The sequence below is a fragment of the Elgaria multicarinata genome, chromosome 6, assembly GCF_023053635.1.
Source record: "Elgaria multicarinata webbii isolate HBS135686 ecotype San Diego chromosome 6, rElgMul1.1.pri, whole genome shotgun sequence".
Classification (NCBI taxonomy): domain Eukaryota; kingdom Metazoa; phylum Chordata; class Lepidosauria; order Squamata; family Anguidae; genus Elgaria; species Elgaria multicarinata.
In genome coordinates this window covers 81,829,576-81,853,594 of record NC_086176.1, presented here as the reverse complement: position 1 = coordinate 81,853,594, position 24,019 = coordinate 81,829,576, and the positions used below count along the sequence as shown (strand labels likewise).

Sequence of the window (24,019 nt, the reverse complement as noted above, 5' to 3'; positions counted from 1 at the left end):
TTAAAAGATAATAATTTAGGCACCAGGCAAGCCTCCTTGCGAGGGCATTCCACAAACAGCAGCACAACTAAGAAGGCTCTTTCTCTCATAGACACTCAGCTAGCTTTCTTTGGTAACGGCACCCATGGTAGGGCCTCTAAAGATGACCTAATCGTCAGAGCAGGTACACACAGGAGACATTCCTTTAGATACTCTGGTCCCAAACCAGTGCATTGAACGAAGTACTGGTGAAACATTGACTAGTTCCAGTTAGTAGCTTAACATCTGTATTTTAAACTAGCTGAAGTTTCAGCACCATCTACAAAGGTAGTCCCATGTGCAATGCAGTAATCCAAGTGGGAGGTTACCAGAGCATACATAACTGTTAGCAGGTAATCTGTGTCCATATAGGAGTCACAGTTGGTATGTCAAACAAACCAGTAACTGTACCTCTGTCTTCTCTGTATTGAAATTGTAATGTTGGCCCTCATCCAGTCTATTTCCCTGTTCAGGCATTGATTTAGGACATCCACTGCCTCACCTGGGCTAAATCAAAAGGACAGTTAAATGTATGTGTCATCTGCATATTGATGACACCTTGGCCCACATCCCTGGATAATCTGCCCTAGCAGTTTCATGTAGATATTGAATAGTGTGGGGGATAAAATTGAGCCTTGCAAAACCCTATAACACAACTGCCATAGCACAGAGCAGTAATTTCCAGCACCACCTTCTGGAAATAGCCATCCAGGTAGGAATGGAACCATTGTAAAACAGTGCGCCTAACTCCCAACCGAACCCAGAAAGCCGATCCAAATGGATGCAACAGTCGCTGGTATGAATGCCACTGAGAGGCCCAAGAGAATCAACAGGGTCACGCTCGCCCTCCCCCCCCCCCCCCACAGCAAAGGTTATCCCACAGGGCAATTCAGGCTGTTTTTGTCCCAAAACCATGATTAAAGGTCTAGAAAATCAGTTTCATCCAAGAATGCCTGGAGTTACCTTTATCTGGAGGTTTGCTTAGTAGCTTCACCATATGTTTTTGCCCAGACTACCAATACCAGGTTAGAGATCAGAAAAGTTATTTAATTTTTAATCTCTAACCTTAGCTCCTTGTGAGAAAGGGTGGGCTATAAATCTGTTCTCCCCTCACTGGTAAGCTCTGTCCTGAAGAATTCTTTTTTTAGCTTTGGACCTTTTACCTAATGACACAGCTGAATGTGTGAAAACCCCAAGTTTCTCTATCCTCCAGATAAGGCAAAGGCTGTCTTACTGTGATTAACACAACCAGAACACCGTATGATTTTTATTCTCTTTGAGTCTTCTAGATGCGATGAAAGGGCATGACTCGAGGCAGTCAGCAAAAGTTGCCTCCTAAGAATGGTTCCTCTGGGGAGCTGCTTTCAAAAGACTTCGTTGGTTTATGGTGTTTGCTTCCCCATGCCTGGTACAGAATAAAGGAGTAAGCAGTCTCTTCCATATATTTTTTGGTCTGTTCACAAGAAGCCTACATAATTTAAGACTAAAGGTTCCTTTTCTATCTCTAAGGTTCATCAGCCTTTTAATCCATTCCAAATTCTTTTTCTTCAAATATCTTTGGAAAGTACCTTTCCCATGAAAGTGCTGGCAGTAGCTACTCTCACTGGCCTGTTTGCTGCTGTTTGTGTCCAGGGTCTGTCTCACTGCAGCATATCCATAGTGATTTAGATGTCAGTGACTTATAGTAATGAAGACAAGTTATCAACACCATTGACATATCTGAGAACATCTTAATTTGGTTTACATTTGCACATTCTGTTGTAACCTAATTTGAGCCTTCAGGGCAATCCTCTACTAACAGTAGTGTTCTTTTATTACAGTGACGTGAAATAGTCTAGCTTCCTCAAGATCTTTTTCTTTCTTTCTAATGTACTACATTTGACATAGGCTGAGTTTTCACTTCCTTCTGGCATCAGACCATTGAGTGATGCTAGAGGCATCTCGTTTGGGATGTTAGGTATAATTCTTTGGTTTTGTTCTAAAATTTAAAAAATATTCTGTTTAATATAACTAACAGTAATTAACTGTCAACTGAATGCTAAGAGTTCTTCTGGCAGTAGGTACCACCAGTGCTACACCATCATAGCATGTATTTAGGCTCTCCTGGTACAGTAGAACTTAGGAGTGATCCTGGGCTCTGTTCAAGTGTGAACTTATTCTCTGTTAAAGAATGATGTGAGATGGAAAATGTTCTGCAGCTATGTTTTCCACAGAAAAAAAGTATTTTAAAAAAATGCATTGACCCTGTTCAGATGGCATGCTAAGCTAGGGTGGTTAAGGATGTAAGCCTATGCGGCAGGGTTTTGCTATTTTATTGTTTTACTCTGTACAGCACCATGTACACTGATGGTGCTATATAAATAAATAATAATAATTTAGAATGCTAGAATATTTAGAATATTAGAATTTATTTATTTATTTAAGGATTTTTATGCCGCCATTCAGCCAAAAAAGGCTCATTCAGCCAAAAGTATTTCTTGACAGTCCCTGCCCACAGGCTTACAATCTAAAAGACATGACACAAAAGGAAAGGGGATTGGGAGGGAGGAGGAGGGAGGGGAAAAGGAAAGCAAATTCAGGCACTACAATCTTAATTGCAAAGTTCAGCAGTTGCAGTTGACAGCAGGAGGGAGGGGGCTCTCAGCTGGAGCTGGACCCAGGCATGGTGGAGAGGTGCCTGGCTGCTGCTTCCTCCCTCACTGGTGGCCTCTGCAGAGACAGTTGGTAGCAGGAGGGAGGGGGCTCTCAGCTGGAGCTGGACCCAGGCCCAGTGGAGAGGTGCCTGGCTGCTGCTTCCTCCCTCACTGGTGGCCTCTGCAGAGACAGTAGGTAGCAGGAGGGAGGGGGCTCTGAGCTGGAGCTGGACCCAGGCCCGGTGGAGAGGTGCCTGGCTGCTGCTTCCTCCCTCACTGGTGGCCTCTGCAGAGACAGTAGGTAGCAGGAGGGAGGGGGCTCTGAGCTGGAGCTGGACCCAGGCCCGGTGGAGAGGTGCCTGGCTGCTGCTTCCTCCCTCACTGGTGGCCTCTGCAGGGACAGTTGGTAGCAGGAGGGAGGGGGCTCTCAGCTGGAGCTGGTCCCAGGCACGGTGGAGAGGTGCCTGGCTGCTGCTTCCTCCCTCACTGGTGGCCCCTGCAGAGACAGTTGGTAGCAGGAGGGAGGGGGCTCTCAGCTGGAGCTGGACCCAGGCACGGTGGAGAGGTGCCTGGCTGCTGCTTCCTCCCTCACTGGTGGCCTCTGCAGAGACAGTTGGTAGCAGGAGGGAGGGGGCTCTCAGCTGGAGCTGGACCCAGGCACGGTGGAGAGGTGCCTGGCTGCTGCTTCCTCCCTCACTGGTGGCCTCTGCAGAGACAGTTGGTAGCAGGAGGGAGGGGGCTCTCAGCTGGAGCTGGACCCAGGCACGGTGGAGAGGTGCCTGGCTGCTGCTTCCTCCCTCACTGGTGGCCTCTGCAGTGACAGTTGGTAGCAGGAGGGAGGGGGCTCTCAGCTGGAGCTGGACCCAGGCACGGTGGAGAGGTGCCTGGCTGCTGCTTCCTCCCTCACTGGTGGCCTCTGCAGTGACAGTTGGTAGCAGGAGGGAGGGGGCTCTCAGCTGGAGCTGGACCCAGGCACGGTGGAGAGGTGCCTGGCTGCTGCTTCCTCCCTCACTGGTGGCCTCTGCAGTGACAGTAGGTAGCAGGAGGGAGGGGGCTCTGAGCTGGAGCTGGACCCAGGCCCGGTGGAGAGGTGCCTGGCTGCTGCTTCCTCCCTCACTGGTGGCCTCTGCAGAGACAGTTGGTAGCAGGAGGGAGGGGGCTCTCAGCTGGAGCTGGTCCCAGGCACGGTGGAGAGGTGCCTGGCTGCTGCTTCCTCCCTCACTGGTGGCCTCTGCAGAGACAGTAGGTAGCAGGAGGGAGGGGGCTCTCAGCTGGAGCTGGACCCAGGCACGGTGGAGAGGTGCCTGGCTGCTGCTTCCTCCCTCACTGGTGGCCTCTGCAGAGAAAGTTGGTAGCAGGAGGGAGGGGGCTCTCAGCTGGAGCTGGACCCAGGCACGGTGGAGAGAATGTAAGCCTATGCGGCAGGGTTTTTCTATTTTATTGTTTTACTCTGTACAGCACCATGTACACTGATGGTGCTATATAAATAAATAAATATAATAATTAAGTATTTTGAGCTAAACGTTATGGCTTAGCATGTCATGTGAACCGTTCCTAACTATGGTGGCTACATAACCTCGGTTTAAACATGCTCACTAACCATTTGCTGCAAAAGGGTTAGTGGCCTAAGCATTGTTTAGGGTGTTGTCTAAATGGACCCATTGTTTCATAAAATGCATTTTATTTGATAATGTCAGACAAATAGTAGTTTAACATTGTCATTGAAAACATGCATGTTTTTCTAATAAATGAATGCATAGATCACTTTGGATATGCTAAAATTAGCATGATAGCAGTTTTCAGTGCCTTCATTTCTTAAATTATTTTAAGCTCCATATTTAAGTGTATGCTATTCAACAATCTCATCCTAAAATATAAGTTTTCTAGTAAAAATATTTTTCAACTAAAGCTTTGAATTTGTTTGAATACAACATTTAAGGCACATTAATTACACTATTGATTTTCTCCCTTAATTAAATATTTCAGTTCCACTACTTTTGACTATTGGGAAAACTTTAAAGATACTTAATGCAGTATGTAATGAGATAGTTATGCAGCATGTGGGAAATAAGACGCTGGACAAGATACGTCTCTGGTGGCTCTTATGTTGTTTAAGTTATCTTTTAAAAAAGTTAAATCAGATTTCAGTTTATTTCAGAGTCAAAATTTTCTGGAAAACATATCGGAGTCAAGTGTGTGAGTAAGACAATTGAGGTCACTGGGGAAAGAAATGGATCTCTCTGCTTTTTGGCACTGAAATTTTCCTAACCTTGTGCCTTAATGTTGCACTAAGCTGAATTTTTGGCCTTATTTATTTCTGTGTTTCAGGAGAGACTGATACTAATGACTCAAATTCCAGTTGGTAGCAGAGAGTTCCAGGTGTTGTATTCTGCTTAAATGAGAGGTGTCATTCACTGGGCCGATCAGTTTTCTTTCACTCCCACTCCATACCTTGTACAGTGTTCATGTTTACTCTTTCCACTTTCACTGTAAAGGCTGTTTGTCTGGAAGTGATACAAACAGTATTCCTATAGCAGCTTTATAGGACCAGGTGGAACTAGTTGTCCATGCAGAGCCAGTAGCTGCTATGCAGCTTTTTTGCTCCATTTCAGCGGAGGCATTGAAATGGAGCAGAAAGAACCCCCATATGTGCCTGGCAGGACCCCTGTTCCCCACTGCTTCTGCTGCTTCTTCCTACTGCCACTCTCAGCTCAGCAGCAAGTAAGCAGTACGTTGGCAGACTTCCCGCTTTTTTGCTCCTGAGTTGAGTGTGGCACTAGGAAGAAGCAGCGATAGGTGGAGGAGGAAGAAGTGGCAGCAGCAGGAGCAAGCAGAGGGCAGCAGGAGCAAGCAAACAGTTCAGTATCCTCTGGCTTGGAATGACCCTGCCCATTCAGGCTGGCTATTGGATCCTCATGGACAGGAAGCACTATAATAGGACTTCCTGTTCCAGTAACGCCTTGTGTGAGCAGCAAAGTATTCCCAAGTTATAGTATGTTCCTGTATCTTTTGGCTTGACCTTTGGATGTGACTTTGTCATTTGGTACTGACTTGCTCCAGGATTGTCCATGGAACCTGGTTCTGAGCTCCTGGTTTGCCATAGACATCTGCACACACAACCCAGCTCTGGCAGTTTGCCAGGGTTGGAATGGCAGAGTAACCAGAGCAGGGTGTGAATTGAATAAGTTCATGCTACCCAACTGCTTCCAGTAGGCTCTAAGTTGTGACATTAATTTAATTTCTATTATGTATTCTGCTCTTAGTTGTGAGTATCTGCAAGAGTAAAAGCAGCTATGTTCCAAACTGAGGAAGGAAACAGAATATGGGTATGTTTAGTTGATTCCCCCTTCCTCAAATTCACTGCTCCATTTGCAGCTGGCAATTTTGGGGATAGGATTTTCATAGCTTGAGTATTACTTCCAGAGTTGTAACAGAAGTGATTGATAGTTAAGAAGTTACATTTGTAATTTTTTTTAATGTAAAGCATTTAGGTATTTTGCAGCACTGTTCACATCCTATGAATAGCACAATTACATCGCTTCACAGTGCTATATCCAAGTGACTGAAGTGAGGGAGACGTTTTAGTTAAACATAAGTTCAACTATTTGCAAATCAACAGATCATTTTGTTTCAGTAAAGTTATAATGATATCTACAGCCTGATGCAGATATAATGCTGCCTTCTTATCTTTCTGGCTTGCACAGGTATTTCGCTCCTCCTGTTTCAGGTTTTGAGGTAGCTATGATTAATGTTTTGTGTGGACTGACTTTAATTAGTGATGAATGAAAATCTCCTCTCCTCCACATTCACTGCCCCATTTGCAGCTGGCAAATTTGGGGACAGGATTTTGACAATTTGAGGGGCTCTTGCACATTGTGGTGGCAGAAGATGATGAAGACTTTAAAACAAAAACAAAACAAAAAACTTTTTGTGGTGTCCAGCATTTTCTCTGTTAGTGCCAACCCATAGTTTTCAACCATAGATGTATGATGGTTCAGTTAACTGTTACCATTAACAGTCCATCTGTAGTACTAGCTATAGTTAATTGAAACTGAGGAACCAATGTGCAATCCCATGATGTGCACCCATTTGCTTAATTATGGTTAAGTTATTTGAGTAGGGTTATGCCTGCACAAAGTTCAAATAATTGCTTTGCCTGTCTGTGATTATCAAACACATTTTGTCCCACTTTTCAGAATATAGTAAAATAACTTAGCTGTAATATATGCAGTAGTTCTTCTAACACTGAATATGGGAATGGAAGAGACTGAAAGAATAAAGCTCTTTAATAAAAGTCTAATCAGTTGTTTAAATACCTAAAATCCAGATTTCCAGCCCTAATCGATGGGAGTTAAATTGTTTTAATTTTCTAAAAGACTGGAAAGGTTTGGCCTGCTACCAAAGGAAATTATTTAACAAGCCATAGCAATTAAATCATGTAGTAAAGTGCAGTGTATGCTATAAATGCAGACCATTTCTTCTTATACACAAGGAGAAAAAATAGTTTGACTGATAGATATAGTGGATCACTCTTAAAAGTGACCCTGTATCCTCTGAAGAAAATTACAGTGCTTCCTGTTGATCTGGAATATGCTCCATCCAAATTTATTGAGGTTATTTGTGTTTCCCGAGACCATTTTAGGGCATATTTTAGGAAATATCAGTTACCTGTGAAAGGGAAGAATTTCTTATGTAATTCCTCCCTCTAAGTGTGGCTATTAAGCAGTAGAGTTGCTATTGTTGTATCTGCTGGACTTATGCTTCTTCCTTTTTGCTTCTCTATTAAATTCCTCATGCAATGCAGGCATGTGCTTCCTAGATCCCTGTGATGGCCTCATCTATATATGTGCAGCTGTTGGCAGTTCATCAGTTGTGACTAGATTCAGCATCAGAGTTGCTGATACTGGCATTGAGAGAACAGCTTAGAGAAGTCCATCATGCTTAACTTGCTTTCAGCGTCAGGACTGATTGCTATGCACATATGATTATAAAAAGAATGGAAAGTATGATCTGTTGCTTGGCTTTGCAGCAAACTGAAGAAATGTGTAAAGTAGAGGCCAGTTCTTATGAATCTTCATTAAAAGCTGGCCTCCATCTCATTGAAACCTCATTTACTTCTGTTCCTGTTTGAAAAGAAAGCCATTTTAAATTTGTTACCTAGGAAAACCCCCTGGGAAATATAAACCAATACTGATTGCTAGCAACTTTGTCATGTTTATAGTTAATGTTTGCAGTCCTCTCAAAAATTTAGATTTAAGAAAATTCTCATTCCCCTAACAGAATGATGAATGTAATACTGGAATTAAAATTGTCTCAGAAGAATTTCTTCTAAACCAGCTATGCACACCAGCTATATTCAGTCAAAGGGAGTCCAAGATCCAGTATTCCCTTGGATATGATGCAATATAACATTCATAAAATAGATGTAAATAATCTGTACTGTTTCACTTAAAAATGTTCTCCTGCACTGGTCAGCAGACAGCCAAGTATATAGGGAGGTGAAATGAGAGGATTGGAAACAGATTTGGATGGAACACTGGGACAGATGCAGAGTTAATTGCAGGCCAAGATCTGAGCCAGCAGACCCTCTTTTCAGGAAAACAGGAGAGAGAGGCAGCCTGACAGGCAAAGACATACCTAACAAAACTAGAAAACTACACAACTGGTGCCGAAATCATATTGTTGCCCAGGCAAAGGTTCATTGTGAAGCAGGAACCTTTACTGCCAGGCCAGGAGGATATAGTGGACCATTTAGGGGTAGAACCATGCTGTGATCTGGGAATACAATATTTATGTCTTTTTCCTACATTATGTATCTTTGTGGTTTAGTGTAAGGCACAGTGCTAGACAATCTAGAAGCTCATAATTCTAGTTTCAATTAATCCTGACACTAAAGTCTTCTTCAGGCATTCTGAATTTTACATGCACCAACATGCAAGAAAGAATAGCAAGACTTGAGCACACTGACTTCCCCACCCCGTGCCCTCCTTGTGTTCAAAGGGAACCTTTGCGCCTGAGAACCTTCTGTATCCACGGAGGCTTTCTGCATGAGGTAGAGCTCCTAGAGTACTGTCTTTCCCCTTGTTTTCCAAATTATGAACAAACCTTCCTGTTTAAATATTGTTTGTTAGAAAAGCTACTGGTATAGAACATATAAACAAAACCATCTGGTTGTATAAAAGGATTATTTTATTATACATATATAATGTGCACTGAAATGTATAGAATCATTGAGAAAAATGATTACTTAGACTTTTAATTGCAAGACCCATATACTTTAAAATGCTTTCAAAAATCTGCCAGGAAAGCTTAAAATCATTAATTGGAAAATTGACAAGGGCATTTTCCTCACCCGTAATGGCTTCTTAAATCCGCATCAGCTTATCAAAGGAAACATTAATTAGAAGAGTAATTGCATAACCAGCTGTCCACTGCTTCCTGTCCAATACCTTCTGTTAAGGAAACCGCAAAACGGACGTAAGAGAATTTTTTGCAAGTAATTAAAATCTTTCTGTGTCAGATCACCCTGAAGCAGCTTGGTTTACATTGCACACTCTCAGGTCACTGCATATTTCAGAACTCATACTTTATTTAGTTATTTCATTTTTATACTGAAGCTCTCTGGGCAGTTCACAAAAATTAAAACCACTTAAGGAATAGGAAGTGGCTAAATTGTCCATGGAATCTTTTAAAATGCGATATCAGCTGGATTATGGTGCATGCCCATGTCTGGTGCATGATATGGTTGCATTACCTCAATGACATGATAAAACTAGAGCAAGGCTGCCATTCTCATGTTTTCAAATTTAAGCTTGAGTGGTATGAAAAGGTTTTGGAAATTCTTGGTAATTTAGTTTATAGTACGTAAGGTAAATATCCTTGGTGGTTTGTAGGGATTACCTTCTAACTGTACAATTATTAAATGGATTGGGTTGTTGGAAAGTGTTTTTGTAATAGTGATGGAGGATAGTAGCACTGCTGATCAGTGGGTTGCTACAGAGCCCATTTAAGTTGCTTGTCCAGTCCATTATTTGCTTTAGCGCAGATTCTCATTGCTGGCTGTGCAGTGGTGGTGTTGAGATTACTAGAGTGTATGCAGCCCAACAATTTAAACACACTTGCAGTTGTGTTTAGTCAGTTTGTCAGTCAGTTTAATCAGTGCTCAAATTTTCATTTCTCTAAATGACTAGAAATATTAATAGTCTGTTTGATAAAACAGTCCTTGCTTGAGTTCTTCATCTGTAGATTAGCATGTTATTCTATTATATAGCTTCTCTGTCAGTTCTCTCTCTTGCCATTTAAATTTTAAGCTTCTTGAACTTTCAAATACCTTCATAGTTTTACTCCTCTGTATTTATCTTCTTTTGTTTTTCTGTATGTTCCTCTTCGGACCCTTCACTCTTCAGGTACTAATCATCTAAGTCTTTGGTCTTCAATATGGTTCCAGGGGGCACTAATGTACCCCCAGACACTTTCTATGGTGTCTGCTAGGCTCCCTGGTCCCCCTGATTTTTATTTTTATTTAAAAAAATAACTGGGGGGGCTAGCATGCTTCAAAGAGAAGTGTCAGCCTCCAGCATCATCATTTCCAAGAATGTTTCTGGGTGCTACATCTCTCAGCCTCAGCAGTTTCCTTTCTGTGAAATGAGTGTTGGAGAAGTAAAAATTGGGTTCAAAAGAGTGGTTTTGTGATTTGGAGTTCAGTTTATTGGCAGAGGTACAATAAAGACAAGACAGAGGGTACTGTTAGTGGGTGGTTTGTCTGCCTGGCGAAGTGATATTCAACCTTTTCTGGAAGGGAGTGCAGTCCCCTAAAGGATCAGGTACATGGTTTGGGGGTGGTCTTGGCTCCAGAACATGTCACTCGAGGCACAGCTGGCCCTCGGTGCCACAGAGTACCTTTTTTCAGCTTAGGTTGATATACCAACTATGTCCTTATCGGGACAGAGAGAGCTACAGTTATCCATGCTCTGATAACCTCTCATTTGGATTTCTGCAATGCATTATACGTGGGTCTGCCTTTGAAAACGGTTTGGAAACTTCAGCTGGTCTAAAGCAGGGCAGCAAGATTGTTAACAGGGACTGGCCAATGTGATCATATTATGCCAGTATTTTCCATCTGCAGTGGCTGCCAATCCATGTCTGATTCATCCAGCCCTGATTCAGAGTGCTGATACTAACATTCAAAGCCCAAAATGGCTTGGGACCAGGTTACCTGAAAGAGCATCTTCTCCCCTATATATCTACCTGGATCCTAAAATCAGCTTCAGCTGTCCTTCTCCAGGAACCTCCACCAAAGGAAATGAGGTGGTGGCTACTAAGAAGAGGGCCTTTTCTGCTCTGCAACCTGGTTGTGGAAAGAACTTCCCAGAAAAGCTCATCTGGTGCCTACATTGTGCTTTTTTCATTGTCCAGTGAAGGCCTTTTTACTTTCCTAGGCGTTTTACTTTTTTAGTTTGTTGTATAACTGGTATGGTCTTTTAAATCTTTGCACTGTTGCTAGCTTCTGTTTGGTTATTATTTTTATATTGTAGTTTTAAACTTTTGTATTGTATTTTATCATCTATATTTTATCATCTTGTATTTTATGCTTTCAATTGCTGTGAACTTCCCATAGAGCTTGGCTAGTGGCAGTATAGAAATGCTGGGAGATATCTCACCTCTGTTATTTTGTGAAGGGGCAGCCATTTGTGAGAGTGTCCTAAGACCCTCAACCTTTCAGATGTGCCAACTGACTCAAAGAGGTTGGGAACCCCTTACATAGGTAAACCTAAGATTACCATCTGTCTTACCCTCCACCCGCTTTCTGTTGCCATTCCCTGTAACTGATACCTGCTTGATGCCTTACACTCTTCCTCTGCTTTTTTACATTCAGGCGTTTCCTTAAGACACATCAGTTCATTCTAAGTTTTCCTGATAGATTTTCTTTCCGTTTTTACTCTTGTCTCCTTTCCTTCCGAAGTGTCTTGTCTTTACCTTTAGATTGTATGCCTATGAGGCAGGCTGCTATTATTATTATTATTATTATTATTATTATTATTATTATTATTATTATTATTGTATTAGTTGCCTTTCAAAATGAGTCCCCACCCCACATATAATTTAAAACAGAACTACACAACAATGATGAGAAGAAAAACAATAAAATCAGACCATTACATTCAATTTAATTCTGTTTCAGCTACCCAAGATCTGAAAACAGGGCCACTAAAAAGTGTAATCTACTATCTCAATTAAAAACAGCCTGAAATAAAAATGTTTTAGTGCCCACCTAAAACAACAACAACAACAAGGGCACTGATCATATCTCCCAAAGGAAGGCGTTCTACTAATGGGGACCACCACTGAAAAAGGCCCTGTCTCTCCTGCCAGCCAACTGAACCTCCCTTCCTGTTGAGTGTATAAGCATGGCTTCCATAGCTGATCTCCATGCTCTGACAGGTTGATATGAGCATAGGTGGCTATTTAAATAATTTGGCCACAAACCATTACGGACTTTACAGGTCAATACCAGCCAGTGCAGCTGATGCAGAATTGGTATAATATGTATTTTTTGTGCAGTGCATAGCAGTATTTAATAATTTAATTTATAAATTATAGCTGTACTTGACTCCTGAATATGTGAAGTAGAATATTATAGTATGCATTGAGGGCCTGTTATTTCTTAGGAGAATTTCCTCCGCTCTCCTGGCTGGCATCAGTACTTGGTCAGCTGCATCAGGTCATAAGTATTTGCAATATCCTCAGGCCAAGCATTGGACCCAGCTCAATCACCAATCCACTCCTAGTCTTGGCATGTAGGAGATCATTGTGGAGTGATTTCAGTGTTATGAACAGCATACTCCTCATTAGAGGATGGGTAGGCTTTTGTATGGTGGGTGGAAAAGGCCAATTTGAGAGCCATAACAACTTTAAGATTGCCCTGGTTGCTAGTTTTGTCCTCCAAATTGGTTTGTCACAGCTTCACTGTTCCAGCTAGACCAATTTTTAATCGCTTTATTTCACTTGGGGATTGTTTGTCACAGGAATCTTGATTTCCCATATCATGTTTTAAATGGATTTTGTTTTCTTTGTGCTTGCTGGCAAAAAAGGTGCTTCTTAGCATTTGGTTTGATATGATTGAATTTATATGGCTGGCCTTCAACAGTTATAATCTGGACATTTTACAGGTGTAGACAAATAAAATGCAGTGTTTAAACTGAACAAAATACCATAATAAAAAACGGCAAAATCAGCACTGGTCAGAATATGAACCTTCTAGGCAGACTTGATTCCTAATTCTACTCATATCTAAGCAAGAGTTTCATCGCAATGTTGTGAGGATGTATTAAATGACAAAATGTTGTTAGCTCTTCTGAGCCTTGAATCAGACTCTGTCAAACTAACTAAATTAGAGTGTAATTAAAGTCATTCTTCTAGATATGTCAATGCTGCTGGCCTTACCTGGAGGTGAAAACCCTCCAGTAACACCTAGAATTCAAAGTCAGAATTGAGTCTGTTGAGTTACAAAGTGATTCCATCAAACAGTGTTGAGCAAAGGGCACACTCTAAACATAAATTGGATTTTAAAAGTTTCATGGATGAAATAGTCGTTAGTCTTGATTTGTTTACAAGTAGTGAAATAAGACAAGGAGAGCTTATGGTGTTGTGGGTTTTCTTATAGTTCTTTTTATAAGAGCAGAGCAAGGTTGAAAAGACTTATTTTTTCCAGTTTACGAGATGACAGAATTCGAATAGAGAGAATGGAAAACAAGCATTTTGAGTACAGTGATGCTTTCCAGCTTATTACAGATTTCTATGGCAGCTGCACACTTGATGGCACAGGTAACTAATTTAGAAAAGTTCTTGAGATTAGTCTGATTTTCTGTTATATATATTAAAGATGACATGATTATTTTGTAAAGCATATTTCAGTGTCATATTGTTAGCTTTACATAATTTGAAGAAGTAAATATTCGGAGACTATGCTTGTTAAGATGTTACACAGTGCCTATAGAAATTCTTTTGTTTTATTTACAGGAGTGTGTAAGTAGCAGAAAGAGACCATGTCGTCATTATTTCCTAATGGCCAGTAGAAAATCACTTTCATTTACAAACGACACAAATGAAAACTTAAAGGATAATTCAAGAATTCAAATTTGCACTATTAAATTGAATAGAATGTTGGGCCTGATGTACTTTTGAGGAAAAACAGCAACATAAACACTCTAGAATGTTTGTTGTTTATGGTCATTTTGGTGGGCATGCCATTTCCTAGTTAGTGTCTTAACTGTAAAATCCTATGCATGTCTACTCAGAAGTTAACAAAATTAAGTTCAGTTAAACTTATTCCGAGGCTGGAGCATAGAAGCGAAGATAGCATTTGCGTAGCTCCCGCTCTACATAGGATTCCTGAACTCAGAGGATGACAGGAATCGTGATAGGATTGCACCCTAAGTGCAATACAGTAGCAACCTTTTATGAGATTATCATTTTCCCAAGGCTATTCTCTCCCCTTCAGCTATGCTGTTCTCCTCCTTACATAGTACTGTATGTAAAATTGCCCAAATCCATTAGATTTGAGCAGAAAATCGCACTAGTGAAACTGTAGAATTAAAGGGGGAAAATATTAATGCATAGAACACGGGGCATAAATAAGCCCATAGAACAGGCTACTTCTAGACCAGGGTTCGAGAACCTTCTTTGCTCTTTCACATACACATATAGGCTAATGGAAACTGGCCAAGGACCTCATTCTGGCAGGGGGTGAGGTCATATAAAAGATGGGCAGATACAAATGTGTACATAGACACACACACTTCCTTCCTCATCTCTTACACACAAACTTACTCATTTTCTCACACACATACATACGCCCACCATACATACTCTGTTATGTTGTGGGAAGGGACTCTTCCCCTTCTCATTGTGTAGAACAGGAATGTTGAATCTAGAATTTAGATCCACGTGTTAGTAGATTAGATATGCTAAATATGATAACACCCATTGCCTAGTCAGGCAAAACGATTTATCCCTGTTTTCCAATGGTAAAAATATCTGTTCTTAAGCTATTTTAACAAATTTACATCGCAATCCAATACATATCTACTTGGAAGTCATTCCCATTGAGGTCAATGGGTATATTCACATGTTACTCAATATAGGATTGCAGTCTTGAGGTATTACATTAACTGTGTAAATTGCAGAAATGTTATGATTAGTGATGCTGGAGGAGATATCTTGGCTGCACTGTCCAAATGTATACAATAGGAAAATAAATATTTACTATAGTGGTGATTAGGATGCCAATTTGGAGAGCTTGCTAAAATATAGTGCAAGAAGACTATAGTAACTCCTTCAAGCAGAATTTATATGAGGTTGCAATACAAACTGCAGGAATACGACCAATCAAATTACAATTGTATTTTTCAGGTTCCCAAACATTGTCTGTGATTCTAAACTTTGATAAACCAGTGTTATGCTCTTTGGCTGCTGTAATCAAGTATCTTAAAGAATTTAATTTAGAAAAGATACTCTACAATCCTAGGTAAGTAATTTTATTTTCAAAAAACCAATCCTGAAGAAATAATATCATGGTGATTATTATTATTTTGATACTTGGCAAATTCCATTTCACAAAATGAATGCACTGGCTTGTGATGCCCAATTCTTGTAAACACAATGTTTTATAACTATTTCAATTAAAGCTTTTAAAAAGTGGGAAAACATAAAAAATATGAAACCATATGCTTCATATACTATATGCTTCATAACTATCAGCAGTTCACTTAGGTTGTGCAATAACCAAATATAATTAAAAACTAACTGGAGAGCTGCTATGGGAAGGAGACGTTAATGCCTAAAAAAATAGCCTTTCTGTTCTATCAGATTACCAGTTCTGTTTCCACTGTTTCTGCCTGATAAACCTGATCCTTAAAGGTGTGGAGGAACCCCCCTGCCTTGCTTGGGTGGGGGAGTACTGTCAGGAGCTGTTGGAGCTCTCATTGAGAAGCTTCAAATCTGCCTGCAACTCCCCCAATGAGTCATTGTTTTGTGTGTTGCCGTGTCTGCCCAGATAGTTTAGTGTCTTTGAGCCCTGCTCTGCCCTTGATCCTTCAGGCTGTCTGTTACTTTCTCCTGGACAGGAAGGACTATAAGAGGACTTCCTGTTCCAGTTAAGCCTTGTTTGAGAAACAAGGTCTTCCTGAGCTCTGGTGTGTTTCTTTATCTTTTGGTTTGTCCTCTACCCGACTACTGGTTTTGTCCCACAGCTACAGGTTCCTTAAATTGCTGTCTGTGGTCCATGGTGATTTAGGATTAATTCATTATCAATTCTATATGAAGTAGATCAGAATAATACTATAAATGCACTGACAGAATACTTAATATCACTAGGAGAATACGGTTCAATAAACATGCATGGTTGCGTCTTAAGCATGAAATCTGCCTTGAGGTAAAATCCAGCATAGTGAAAGAAGTCACTATTTCAATAGAATTCTTGTGAATTTTTTTTAAAAAAATTAAAAACTTTTTTTATTGTGAATATCAACAAACAAAACAGAAAATGAGTTGTGAAAACGGGGAAAATAACCATACATTAAACTTAAACATGAGCTTATTTTAAGAAGGATGAACACTGCTAGTTAGTCTTAAGTTAACTTTTTCATATCAGCAATATGAACTACATGTTTTCTAGATGCTATTTATCCTACATAAGTTTAATGTGCTTTTTTCAGCAGCATACAACACCTTTTTTTGGATATCTAGCATAACAGCAACTACATTGTGTTCTTACTATAGCTAAATACTTTTTTTTCCTTTAGTAATTTTAAGAAGTTATCAAGTGAAGCCGAATACATGACACTAAACGGGACTACACTGAAGAATCTTGAAATTTTACAGAATCAAGTAAGATAGTATGCTTCATCCTGTGTACTTGTTTGCTAGAGGAATAAGTCTTGGGCTATTACATTCCCAAAGAATGTAAATTGTTAAGATAGACCTCTTGGGCCACTACATAAAATGTACTCTGTTTGATTTTGATGAAGTACAATTTCAACATCCTTGAAGCTGGTAATAAGTTTTAAAATATATAGGGTCTGATCAGTCATCCCTGGTACACATGCAGAGCAATGTGAGTGAGCAAGAGGGAGTAGGAGAAAAAGGAGGAGGAAAAAAGAATAATGGTATTTAGTAAAATAATAATGTATTAATTTTTTTACAACCTGCCTTTCTACCAAAAAATGTTACTCAAGGCAGCTTACAAAATAATTGTAAATACATTAAAACAATAAAATACTTTAAAATATAATAAAAACATAACAATTATATAATAAAAACAATACCCACCCAGAGACCCACTTACAGGCCAAAGGCTTTCTTGAATAATTTATTTATTTATTTATTATTTATTTATTTATTACATTTTTATACCGCCCAATAGCCGAAGCTCTCTGGGCGGTTCACAAAAATTAAAACCACAGAATAAACCTGTCTTTGCCTGCCATAGGAAGGATATCAGAGAGAGACTGAACTAGCTTCCCTTGGGAAGGGAGTTCTATAGCCTGGGAGTACCAAAAAGCTCTTCTCTCACATTGTCTCCTTTCTTATCAGAAAACCATGGTAGCCAATGAAAACTACTTTGTAAAGAGGGAGTCATAGAGAATCAAGGAAATTACTTCATGGGTGGTGGTGGAAGGGCAGCTTCTTTTGCTTAAATATTTTGTAATGTGTCTTTTTATCATACTTAATGTGCTGGGAAGATTTAGAAGCATATGTTTAGACTTGATTCTTACATTGTGCAGTTTATTCATAGTTTATTTTGAACTTTGCTTTAATTCGTTGAAAAAAAGCATTACTGTTTTTACTTTAGACTGATATGAAAACAAAAGGCAGCCTGTTCTGGATCTTGGATCATACAAAAACATCATTTGGGCGGCGAAGACTAAAGAAGTGGGTGACACAACCTCTCTTGAAATCCAGGTATTTATTACCAAATAGCTTTAACATCCAACAGTTGAGCTGTATCTTGATTTGTCAAGTAATATTCTTCTATCTTGTCTTGTTTGGTGAGAGTCTGGGTAAGGCTCGTCTTAGACTGATTTGAGCAATGCTAGTTTGAGGGAGGAAATATCAGCTTTCAGACCAGTTCTATCACTGTCACTCTGTCTCGCTCTTATCAGAAAGAGAAGTTCCAGCAGCCTTCCATTATTTAAAATCAATATATATAAATAAATGTGGTTGTTATATTTTGGATAATCACAAAAGATGCATTTTCTTGCCACTGTGTTGTAATGCCATTTCGTCTTACATTTTATATTTTACTCTTAGTATGGTTGGGTTTGTTATTTAAGTGTCAAATTATTTTCACGGCTTCAAGGAAGGCTTCTGTCCAGAAAAGCAGCCATGAAATATCTTAGATAAATAAATTTCAGGGAATTACATACGATATTCTTGCAGTGTAATCATGCCTGTTTACTCAGAAGTAAGCTATGTTGTGTCTATTGGGACTTACTCACTAGTACTTGTGTTTTAGTTATATGCCTAATCTTAGGAACTGTGTTAAGCTATGGAATGATATGGCAATTACCGAAGAAAGCCAATCGTCTGGCTTTATAAACGTGACAGTAAAATGTGGTATAGATGGAATCAGTCAGAGAAGCATTTGCTGTTTCTTATCTAGAGGGGGATGATTGCTGATAGGGGATAGAATTCTGCTAGTTGGAAGCTTGTAGTTGCTTGGTGCCTCATGACCAAATTTCAGAATTTAGAACTGTATATAAAGCAGAACTGTCAGCAGTTTACTTACAGTAATATGTGAATGAAAACTGGCAGGGTGGGGGAAAGATACTGGTTGATGTGTCTCTTGGAATGCTGTTTCTTTTATCCAGTTTTTCCTAATCAGTGTACATTCAGTGGCTTCCTCTCCTAACTTATCATCATGAATAACTATGGGTGCAGTTAAATATGCTGTAATTGTAGTTCAGAATCATTTATAATAATAGCAGCTTTTCATTATGCTACCATTCTACTAGATGGTTCGTCTCTCTCTCTCTCTTTCTCTCTCTCTAAGAAATGGAATATGTATATGGCTAAAGCCTATTTTAGAAACAATGGTAAATTTTGCTGAAACTCGTTTAACATAAATCGTTTGGCATTTAGACTGCTGAGGAAAATGTAAGAGTGAGATACTTGAGAGAGAGAGAGAGAGAGAGAGAGAGAGAGAGAGTCTAATATGTCTGAGCTAAGAGTCCTTTTTGAAATGACCCAATATTGGGTTGGGCTTACCCAGACTAACGACTAATAAATAATTTTCCATGGTCAATTGTAATGATTTTCAGATCAACTACGCCAATGCAGGAATCATGGTGCAATTAATTATTTTTTGTAGAAGCAGGGCTGGGTTGATTATTTTGTAAAGCATGCTATATAATGTCTTCTCTCTTACTACAATGCAGTTAAGAATGCAATACAACATGGGTTGTGATGCTGAACCTTATGATAGGCACTTTAATTCCCCCCAACCCACTGTAAATATATTGCGTGACAATGGACGTGTTCCCAGTTGTGGAGATATCTAAGATGCTAGTATAGGGATAAAAAATGGATGTGACTGAAATACGGGGAAGGCGCTTTACTGATTTGTGTGATGGCAGACAGAGAAAAGAGAATAGCATATTGGTTACAATGGTGTGAGGTATCACGTTGTTGTCCATATGCTCCAATGTTGTGTATAAACCACTATTGAAAAGTGGGGAGGTTGCCCCATAAACAGGGACTAAATGGCTCTCCCCTCCTCACTTGAGAAGTATGCTGATTTGACTAGAAAACTATAAATGCTAGCACTACAGTGTAAAATTTAACAGACACATTCCTTTGAGTGTGCAGAGCTATTTTAGAAGGATAGCACTCTGCAGATAGTGATTTTTTTAGCTATAGGGATATGTTGACACAGCAAAACACTTCATTGTATGAAAAAAATTGTCTATTTCCAATAATACACAAAAAGAACAGAAACTCTGATTCATTTGCTACTGACTACTTGATTTTAATCTTTAGTACATTCTTGAAAAACATGAACAGGGAACCTCCAAAATAAACTTCATTTTAAAAATTGTGGTTCTTCTTTCAGAGGCTAGTCCCCTGATGCATTCTCACAAGCATTGGGCAAAAAAGTAAAGAGCTCTGTTGAAATAGCTGGATTTATAGAAAAGCCTCCTCCATTCAGGATATTGATGATGATGTAATCAAAGATTTAAGGGAGAAAGAATTCAAGTTGATTTTAAAAAGACCAACAAATCTGATCCAGGATAGCTTAATAGCAAGCACATAAACCAGCAAATAAAGTATATTACAAGGAACCCTGAAGCAGAAGCGAGCGTACAGGTAAGTTTATATACAGATTTCCTGATCAAGGGTATAAGGTTCAAGAATCAGATTTAGAAATCAACTTAGAGCCAATGAAGTTGACTCAAAGCCGGTGTTATGCTTCACACAGCATTCTCCAGTTAACTCTTATTCCCTCAATATGGACTAGAGATATGAAGGGCCAAAAAAGAAAGAAAAAAGAGTGGGGGGGGATCTCTATTCTGGATCAGTTGTAGCTTTCAAACACTTTTCAAAGGCAGCTCCGTGTAGAGCGCATTGCATTAGTCTATTTTGTATGTTACCAAGGCATGAGCGATGGCCAGATCCAGGCCCAGTGTCAGCACTGGTTTGGGCAAACCCCAGGCCCACTGTTTCTTGCTTGTGCATTGGCCGGCTTGAGGCCCAGTATTGAGCAAAAGGCGGGATACAAATAAATAAATAGTAACTGGATGAGCTCTTTGAAGTATTTCCTCCTTGTCCTTCAGTACTGAGAGAAGTGTCAAGCTGCAGTGAGGAAGTGATGAAGCCATCATTTAATCCCTCTCCATGTACCTGCTGTCCAGAACAGCACTATATTAGAGACATTGAAGAGTGATTAAACAGCTAGCTCCCTTGCTTGCTGCAGCCATTTGGAGGTCCTGTCAAAAATGAGCAGAAATGAAAAATTATTTAAAAGGTCCCATCAGGCAGCTATACTGGGCTGGGTGGCCTCTTTTAAGAATTTTTTTCCTGTTTGGTGCTGAGAAGTGTTCCAAATGCTTGCAGCATAAAAGAGTCATCAGTTTAATCTTACTCAATTGTTTCTGACATAATGCCACTCTGGAGGAACGCTACATCTCGACAACCATTTGTCAGGGATGCTTTAGGGTGGATTCCTGCATTGAGCAGGGGGTTGGACTAGATGGCCTTGTAGGCCCCTTCCAACTCTGCTATTCTATGATTCTATGATTCTACATTGGAGCTATCAAGGGGATTAGAATAGCATCTCCTTCACTGCAGCTACATGGTGCTCCTATTTGTGCCACCTGTACCATTATTAGGCACATAGGAAGGTGAGTCAGATCATTGGTCCATCTAGCCCAAAATTGTTGACACTGACTGGCAGCAGCACTCCAAGGGTTCAGGCAGGATTCTTTCTTAGCCCTACCTGGCCAGGAATCGAACCTGGGGCCTTGTGCATTCAAAGCATATGCTCTACCACTGAGCTATGGCCCTATCCACTCTTCACTTTGCTCCCATCTCCTGGTAAGTCTACTTGCAGTAGAGCATTTGAGGGCACTAAAGGTACTTTACCCATGATCTCAAGTCTGGAGCTTGAAGCCTTGGCCAGATCTTAATTGTCAAGGAGAGGAATCAGCTGGTATTCCAGCCTAAACTGGGAAAAGGCACTAAGCCTCCAGTACAGGCATTCTGATGAGGTTCTTGGACAAATTCCCAGTTTCTGTGGTTTAAAGTAATTTCAATGAGAGGGCATATCAGCAACGCAGAGCTTGTCGTGCAACTTGAGAGGTAGGGTACTAAACCTTTCAGGAGGTCAGGCATTCCCAGAGCACTGGGTGTTTTTACAAAGGGCACAAAGGGACAAAAGCTCTGGGTCCTACTTAGACCACGCAGACAAAAGAAGAGATGACTTTGGGCAGAATGGATAATAGTCCCAATAGAGTTTTAAAGGTGAGGAGGGGAATGCATGCTCTCCCCACCACCACCACCACTGTGGGAGAGGAGTTGAGGGGTTGTGGGACTGAGATCCAGGGTTGTTGTGTAGAGCAGAGGGAGCGAGGGATACGCCAAACCAAAACTGTACCGGTGCTGCTGCTGCCTCATCAGGTCTCTTCCTTCTGCCTCCCATTCTGTCCCACCTTTTTTATTCGCAGCATCCAACCCTGAGCCACTCCTGTACAAATCCGTGGAGGGGGAGGGCAGGTGGACAGGCAGGAGTTTCAAATGCCTTGGTGCTCCTAGAGAGGGAGGGTGAGCCCAGAAAAGAAATAGGAGGACCAGACCCGGCCCAAGGCAGGTTGCTGCCTGAAGCGGAAACCCACTGCACCTCTCCCCCTCCCCTCCCCCACAACCTCCTCCTCCCCCTCCTGTAATCCTCTCCTACTCTGCAGTCGGTGGGCTGTCCAAGCAAGCAGCCCTGGCGGCTGGGAGGCACCTGAGCGAGCTGCCGCCTCTTGGTCTTGCCCACATGCCTCCCACCCACCCGGCCTGCCAGCCTGGGTAGCCAGTGTACGTACCTTCTGGGCGATGCAGGGAAGTTGGCCCCTTGCTGGCTTCCCTGCCTCTCCTGGAAGTCTCAAGTTTCGTGAAATTTCCAGAATGAGACCTCAGACGTCTCATCCTGGAAGTCTTGCAAGACTTGGGACCCCCGGGAGAGGCGGAGTGCACATACATGCGTGAAAGTGAAGAACACCAGCTGACTAACCAGGCAGGCGGTGGTGGCGCAGGGAGTAGGTGTGCAGTGCAGATGGGGTAGTGGTGGCAGCGGTGCACACATCAGGCAGTAACCTGATGTGGCAGGGTGGGAAAGTGGAGTTGGCCTCAGGAAATTAGGATGTCAGTACTTCTCCCTGAGATTGTGGTGCTTAAGCATGAGGGACCACCAGCCAACCACTCTACTTATTACCAATTACACAACACCTTAAGTTATGTGATTCTCTGCTTGGGGTGTTATGCATGCCTAGCTACTGATAGGTGTGCCATAACCTAATCACAAGGCACTGAATTTAAGTGTGCCTTGATTAAATCATGAGGCACTGAATTTCTGTTCTGAGTATCTGACCAGATGCTAATGATCTCATGGCATGATCGCTTGTTTTGGCCTTTTTACTCATTCTAGTTTGAGAAGCCCCTTTCAGGTTTGTCTTTACACCTGGTACCAGGCTGGACTTCTTAAACTGCCAGCACTATGTTGCACAAATTATTGGGGCAGAGTGTCCTCCGGACTTCCATGTTAAGCAGTCTGCAACAGCACCCCACGCCTTCAGCAGGAGCACTGCAGACTACAAGGAATGCAGTCTTATTGATAGTAGTTTGTACACCTACCCTTAGATAATTACCTCCCTTCTCATTCAGAAGGTATTGTGCTGCTATTCTATCTTTTCTTCCTTGTGAATTTTCCACAGTAAGAAAAAAGATGGAAGAAACCGTGGGAAAACATGGGAGGGGGGGGGATGGAAGATGTCATGGTCTGGATCCCATAACATTTGGTGAATGAGGTAGCACGATGGCACAATAAAACACTTCTCTGGAAGCAACCTGCATATTGCCAGTTCAGTTCAATTATCCACACATCTATAAATAGCTTTGGGTCTTGGGCCTTGGAAAGTACATCTTACATGGGAATACGCAGCATATATATAATCGGTAAACTCGTTGTCTGGTTTGTTTGGGGGAAAGAGACATATCCAACATAGATTAAAAGTATTTATCACTGAGATGTGTTTCCTTTGCTGGAAAAGTTCACCTTCAGGATCTTAAGCACGATGTATATCCCAAGTCGCTTTGCTAGCAAAGTTAGAAATCATCCCCAAGAAGCAGGGTCTTTATTTTAATGGGTGTGGAGCAAGTTCCCTGTGGAAGTCTCCCTTAATTGCTTTCCGGAAGGAATGGAAAACGCACACCATTTATTCCAGATGGCTTGGGCTGATTTTGGTTGTTGCCTTCTGGCAGCTGCTTCAGTCTTATTCAGTCTTTTTCAGTTGCTAATTTTATACTTGTTATGTTACTGGTACATAGTTATTAAATATGCCCTAATAATGCCTTATCAGAAGTGATATGGAAGCAACCACATGCTACTCCAGGTAACCTATTTAGCGGGCATGTGGTACAGCTCTTGTTGGACTGTACATCTATAGCCTGCAGAATGGGGATGTTTGAATGCTCCTTCATATAAAAACGTAGAAAAGTAGTGGGGATACGTTCTGGCTTGAAGATTATCTTTATATGGGGTGGGAGAGCATTTAAGCTTGTATATCTCTGTTGTTTGCAAGCACTGCTACAAGGAGCAGAGTATCAGTCAG

At 41.1% G+C, this 24,019-nt stretch overlaps 1 protein-coding gene across 1 annotated transcript in view; it reads left to right on the top strand.

The window, feature by feature from the left end:
- MSH3 (mutS homolog 3) overlaps positions 1-24,019 on the top strand; it is an 89,553-nt gene that overhangs the window by 23,015 nt on the left and 42,519 nt on the right. Inside the window, exons 9-12 of the mRNA XM_063129668.1 lie at positions 13,363-13,475; positions 15,063-15,177; positions 16,454-16,538; positions 17,503-17,612. Coding sequence (XP_062985738.1) covers positions 13,363-13,475; positions 15,063-15,177; positions 16,454-16,538; positions 17,503-17,612 — 423 coding nt within the window. The remainder of the gene's footprint in view (positions 1-13,362; positions 13,476-15,062; positions 15,178-16,453; positions 16,539-17,502; positions 17,613-24,019) is intronic.